This window comes from Lutra lutra, chromosome 10 (assembly GCF_902655055.1).
Source record: "Lutra lutra chromosome 10, mLutLut1.2, whole genome shotgun sequence".
NCBI classification, from domain to species: domain Eukaryota; kingdom Metazoa; phylum Chordata; class Mammalia; order Carnivora; family Mustelidae; genus Lutra; species Lutra lutra.
Window position 1 is genome coordinate 109,590,059 of NC_062287.1, and position 5,772 is coordinate 109,595,830.

General features: G+C 59.6%; 1 protein-coding gene across 1 annotated transcript; it reads left to right on the plus strand.

Moving 5' to 3' along the window:
• The first annotated feature begins 1,131 nt into the window (after positions 1-1,131).
• Positions 1,132-4,030, plus strand: LOC125110257 (glutathione S-transferase P). The gene is made up of 7 exons (XM_047747332.1): positions 1,132-1,255; positions 1,612-1,647; positions 1,886-1,992; positions 2,081-2,168; positions 2,540-2,643; positions 3,470-3,577; positions 3,765-4,030. Coding segments are annotated over exons 1-7 (633 nt in total). The 5' UTR covers positions 1,132-1,254; the 3' UTR covers positions 3,954-4,030.
• Positions 4,031-5,772: the final 1,742 nt, after the last annotated feature.

Genomic DNA, 5,772 nt, shown 5'->3' on the forward strand with positions numbered 1-5,772 from the left:
CATTGGCTACCTTCAGGCTTAGGGTCATGGCTCAGAACCATCCTACAATTTAGAATTGTCATGTTGCCTTGAATTACACTTTGTATCATTTAATTATACATTGTATCATTTAATTATACTTTGTATAATTATTTTAAAGTTTCATAGCCATTGACTGTCAAATCATTGTAGAAACGATGTACCCAGTATAATAGTGTTATTCAATTCTTTGAGTTGATTTCCAAAGTGCATGACCTTGAAAAGATACAGACATTAGATGGGAAATGTCTGAGTCCTTCCTCCTACTCCTTCTTACTTGAATGGGGCTTCGTAGCTTGGAATCTGCGTACTTTCCCTCTACGCGTGGGACAAGACACCCAGGAAAGGCCCTTCCTCTCACGGAGGGACAAAAGTCACTGGCTTTGGAAAACCTGCCTCTCGATCAGGGATGCTTGGGGAGGGGGGAGATCTTGATCAAAAGGGGGTAAATGTGAAACTGAAAAAAAAAAAAACAAACCTCATCTAAAATGGGGTGGAGGTGGGAGAGGAGGCTCTCACCCAGGACCAGTCTTCCTCGGCTGCCAACAGCAATGGGAAAAGTCCCATTTTACTGCCCCAGAAGGGGGGAAATATAGATTTTCTCCTCTGTTGCCACAGGCCCAGCCAATGTCGCGCTGCCGCAACTCAGCCAAGAGCAAACCATCAATCCCTCCCTCCTTCCTTCAATAGACCTCTTTCAAAGCAGCCCCTCCCGACTTCACCCTTTTGCTCTATAAATTAGTGTTCCTCTCGAAGCCCCCGGCTTTGTCTGTGGCCTTATCGCAGATAACACTGCTTTGCTATTCGTGAATAAACCCATTTTGCTGGTGAGGTAACTGCCTGTTTTATTTCGAAGGCGGACAAAGGCTTTGTGCCTCTGAGGTCTGACGACCAAGCAGGGAAAGCAGCAGGACTGGGCAAACCCTAAGCTCTCTGGAAAATGGGGCAACTGGTACCCGGGCCCCCGCCGGGGAGCCCAGCACCTCCTTCAGGCGGGCTGCAGGGGCCGGGGACTGGGAGGGCTGCCCGCGGGGCTCGGGCCGGGTAGGGGAGCGGGGAGCTGGGCTTCCGGAGCGCGGTGAGTCAGCACCGGGGCGGAGCCGGGCGGAGCGGGACGGGGGTGGGCGGGACGACCCTTAATAAGCCTGGAGGCCTGGGCTGCGCCTGAGCTGTGCCGCCGCCCCCGCTGCTGCTGCGGTCGCCGTCGCCGCCGCCGCCGCCACCCGCGTTGCAAGCAGTGAGTCCCCGCCGCCCGGGTCTCCGGGGGTGGGGGTGGCTCCCAGGGGCCTTGGGGCGCTCCCGGCTGGAGGCCAGACCGCGCGCTCCGGGCCAGAGTTACTGGAAGGCCCTGCAGGCCCGGTTCCCCCACCCCAGCGCAGGGATGGGGATCCAGGGGACTCACGAGGCCAGCGGCGCGCGGTTGGGGCTCGCGCGCGGCGGGGGCGGGGTGGTGGGTGCGGCTCGGGCTCCTCCAGCGCACAGAGGGTCCCGGAGTGAGCCGAGCGGGAAATGGGACCCCAGGGAGGCCAGATGGGGGCTGTCTCCCTTCCGTGAGACCCTGGTGTCTGACAGACTTGTCTCCCTCTGCTGCAGTGCCGCCCTACACCATTGTCTACTTTCCTGTCCGAGGTAGGCGCCCCGGGACCGGGAGCGGGGGCGGGGGGGGGGGAGGCAGAGGTTGGGCCTGCAGCCCAGGACCTCGACCCCACCTCTCCATCATGTGGGTACCAGCTGGGGCCTCCTTCCCTGTGCCCCTGAGCTCCGGAGGCTGGAGTAGCCAACCTCCTCTCCGTGGTCGGTCCCCAGGGCGCTGTGAGGCTGGGGTCTCTGCACGTGTCCCACCACCCCGTTCTCCCCTCGCCCCCAGGCCGCTGCGAGGCCATGCGCATGCTGCTGGCGGACCAGGGCCAGAGCTGGAAGGAGGAGGTGGTGACCAAGGAGACCTGGCTGCAGGGCCCGCTCAAGGCCTCCTGTGTGAGTGACGCCCCGGAGAGGGCAGGGGCTGGGCCGTTTGGGGCAGTCAAGCTCAGCATGGCTGACAGCGCTGTGCCCCACCCCCCAGCTGTATGGGCAGCTCCCTAAGTTCCAGGACGGAGACCTCACCCTGTACCAGTCCAATGCCATCCTGCGACACCTGGGCCGCTCCCTCGGTGAGTCTTGAGGCTGCAGGTGGCCCCTGGCATGTGTGGGCCAGCATCAGTCCGCGTTCCCGCTGCTCTGCTTGGTGCCTGCTCTGACCCTCGTGTGCTTAAGTCAGGTTGCCTGGTGACACCGTGGAACAGGCATGGGGAGGCATGAGGAGGTTCTAGAAACTGCCCTCGGCCAACGCCAGGTCTGCCCACAGTTCTTGCGCTCTGCCACACTGCCTCTTGCTGAATTCTGTGCCCTTACTGTGCATCAGGACTGTCCCTTCTGTCCCCATCCTCCTTCCCCCTCCCTGGCTGTGCCCACAGGCAGCCGCATATGCCGGTCAGTAGCGTGTCAGGGGTCCAGTCCTGCATTTCGCTTTCCTGCTGCCCAGGGCTGTATGGGAAGGACCAGCGGGAGGCGGCCCTGCTGGATGTGGTGAACGATGGCGTGGAGGACCTCCGCTGCAAATATGTCATGCTCATCTACACCAACTACGTGAGCCCGGGCATTGGGGGTGGGGCACCAGAGAACAAACAAAAGCTCGTGTATCTCGCCCTGTGCAGTCCTGGCCCACCCCTCCCTCTAAGTCGGGGTGCCCCAGGCTAGGTCAGGCTCCGTGCTGAGGACCAGGAGCTGCCCTAGCCCTCATCCTCACCTCCGTGCGATGGACCCAGTCAAGTAGCAGTCAACCGCAGGAGCTGCGAGGGCAGGAGTCCTCTAGCGGGAGGTGGTTCCTGATGGCCTGGGTTGTGGAGGGCGGGGCTTCCCAGAGCAGGTGGAGGAGGGGAGAGATCTGTAGCCAGCCTGGGGCGGGGAGTTGGGGGGAGCAAGAAGAGCATGAAGACACAGAGTACATTTGGGTCCTGGGACCAAGTTAGCAGAAGCAAGGCATCTGTGTGCCGGTCGAGAGGGAGAGTGTCGGGAGTTGGCACTGGAGGGACAGCAGGCCCAGGTCAGAGAACCTTGAACCGTCTGGCTGGTTGCTCCCCTGATGGCAGTAGGGGGCCACCGAGAGGTCTCAAGCATGGGCTGTGTCCACATGTGAGGTCTAGAAGGATCTTCCGAGGCTTTTGGAGTGGTCCAGGGAGGTCACGGTGGAGGCGGAAAGGTGGGAATGGGGTGGAGAAGATTCAGCGGCTGACCTGGACAGGATGTGGCAGCAGCCCCGGGGGTGGGGAGTGAGCAGAGGAACATGGGGGGCTCTGAACTCGGTGGGTGGCGATGCCTTGAGATGGGGCAGACGGCAGGGGGCATTGCAGGGCTGGGCTAGGGGCTGAGGTGTGCCGGTCAGGAGGGTAACACGCTGTGGTGTCTCTGGCAGGAGGCAGGGAAGGAGGAGTACTTGAAGGCACTGCCAGAGTGCCTGAAGCCTTTTGAGATGCTGCTGTCCCAGAACGAGGGGGGCCAGGCCTTCATCGTGGGCAACCAGGTAAGCATCTGGCCCTGTCCTGCCCCTTCTGCACCATCCTCTGCTTCGAGGTGGAGAACAGGTGCAGAGGGAACATGTAAACCCATTACTCAGCAAAACTAGGCAGACTTAGGGAGTGGCTCTGACTCCCTGTCCCCGATGTCCCTGATGTCCCCACCTGCTGAGTCCCTGGTCCTCTGCTCTGCAGATCTCCTTCGCCGACTACAATCTGCTGGACCTGTTGCTGATTCACCAGGTCCTGTCCCCCAGCTGCCTGGACTCCCACCCCCTGCTCTTGGCCTACGTGAAGCGCCTCAGCGCCCGGCCGAAGCTCAAGGCCTTCCTGGCCTCCCCTGAGCACGTGAACCGCCCCATCAACGGCAATGGGAAGCAGTGAGAGCTCATGCACCCCCGTGGGAAGCCAGGGCTGCCTGCCTTCTTTTCTCCAGGACTAATAAAATTTCTAAGCGGGAAGCAGTGCCGTGAGCATCAAATTTCTTGGGGGAGGGGGCTCTCAGACCCTCAGCAGTCAGGTTGCCGGGAGAGACAGGGTGGCCTGCTAGGATGCTGGAATTCGAAAACACATCGGGATTTCTTCTTAGAGCCCTCAACCCGGACTGTGTTTAGTGAACTCCAGGAGTAGGAATAAAAAGAGCAAAAAAAAAAAAAAAAAAAAAGGAAAACTGATTTCTGCCCTGGAGGTGCCCACGGTCTAGAGGGAGGAAAGGCTCCCTTATAGAAACATGCAATGTAGTTGGAGCAGTACTCTCCCCGCCCCGAGACCGGACCCTGAGAGTGGTCAGCAATGGGCAGCTGGGACAATTTCCTCATTTGGGAGTGCAGGAAGGCACCCGGCTGAGGGAGGTGAGGTGACTGGACATTTGGCTCTGGGCCAGGAGAAGGTGGAACAGAAGAAAGAGCCCTTTCCCAATACTGTAGGCACAACGAGGGCTGCTCCTGGGGGCAGCGCATGGCCTGAAGCCCCTGGCCTGGTGATTTGGCCACTGGTCGGGGGCAGGGCAGGAGGGAGAAGAGCACAGGAGGGTTTCCGAGGGAGACCGGGCCTGCTCCCTCTGCCCTTCGTAGGGCAGTAAATTTGGTTTAGACATCTCGTCTACCGCATCCCAAAGGCCCTGTCCCCATGGACTGATGGGGACCGGTCTGTCCTCCCATCTTTTTCTGTACCAGCCCCTCCCTCCTCTGGGAGCCACTGCCCTCATAGCTGGTCCTAGCTGTCCTCCATGAAAGTAAAGACCAGCAGATGGGAATCAGCAGCCCTGTTGACCCAGACTGGGCAGCAAGGGAGCTGGGCCACTTGAGTTTGGCACAGACTGGGCAGGCAGAGGAGTGGAAGGTTTCTTGGTGGCAGGGTTGGGGGGTGTACAGAGGAGACTCCAGGTGTGCCCTGACTGGAGACCAGCAGCCTGGGGAAGCAGTCGGTGGGTTCAGGAGAAGTGGGGTGTGCTAGGTCATGCTCTTTCTGGTTGGTCCTAAGTAGGAAAAGGGAATACAAACCAGGGAAGCTCTCATTTACTAGTCAAGTCCTGGACATTCCTGGCGATGGTTACGAGGCTTACTCTCTGGTTGGCTGCCTGGTTCCTGGAGGGAGCAGTCCGACTTCCACCAGCGTGACCCACAACTGCTGGCGCCCTCGCTGGCCAGTGCGCGGAGAAGAAGTTCATTTTCTGGGCAGATGGCTGCCCAGTTCTGTCCTCAGTTCTGTCTTCAGACGTGGTCTGGCCGTGGTCTGCTCTGTTCTCAGTGTCTCATGTTTCTGGAGACGTGGGACCCCAGCCACACCAACAGGAAGCCTCTTCCTCAGGCATTTGATTGAAACTCAAGTGGGGAGACATCCTGCAGGGAGAGAACAGAAGCCCATCCATCCTCCTTTCTGGAAGCAGCTCCTGAGGCATTTCTGAGCCCTGGGGGGAGACTGGATGCTTGATCATGGGGGCACCAGAAGGCCATTCTGAGTCACCCATTGGAATACAAGACAGAGATGGTGCGCCACACAGCAACCCCCCCAACACCCACCCCAGGCACGAGGTTACCACAGGACCTGCTAAATGGGTCCCGAGGCCTCAGGAGATCACGGGAACTTGGAAGAAGCAAGACTGGGGGACTGGCGCCGGGGTCATTGGCAAAGAGGTTTAAGAGTGGGCCTTGGGGGTGGCCTGGAATGCCTTGCCCAGAGGAGTCATCTGCAGAAAAATCCA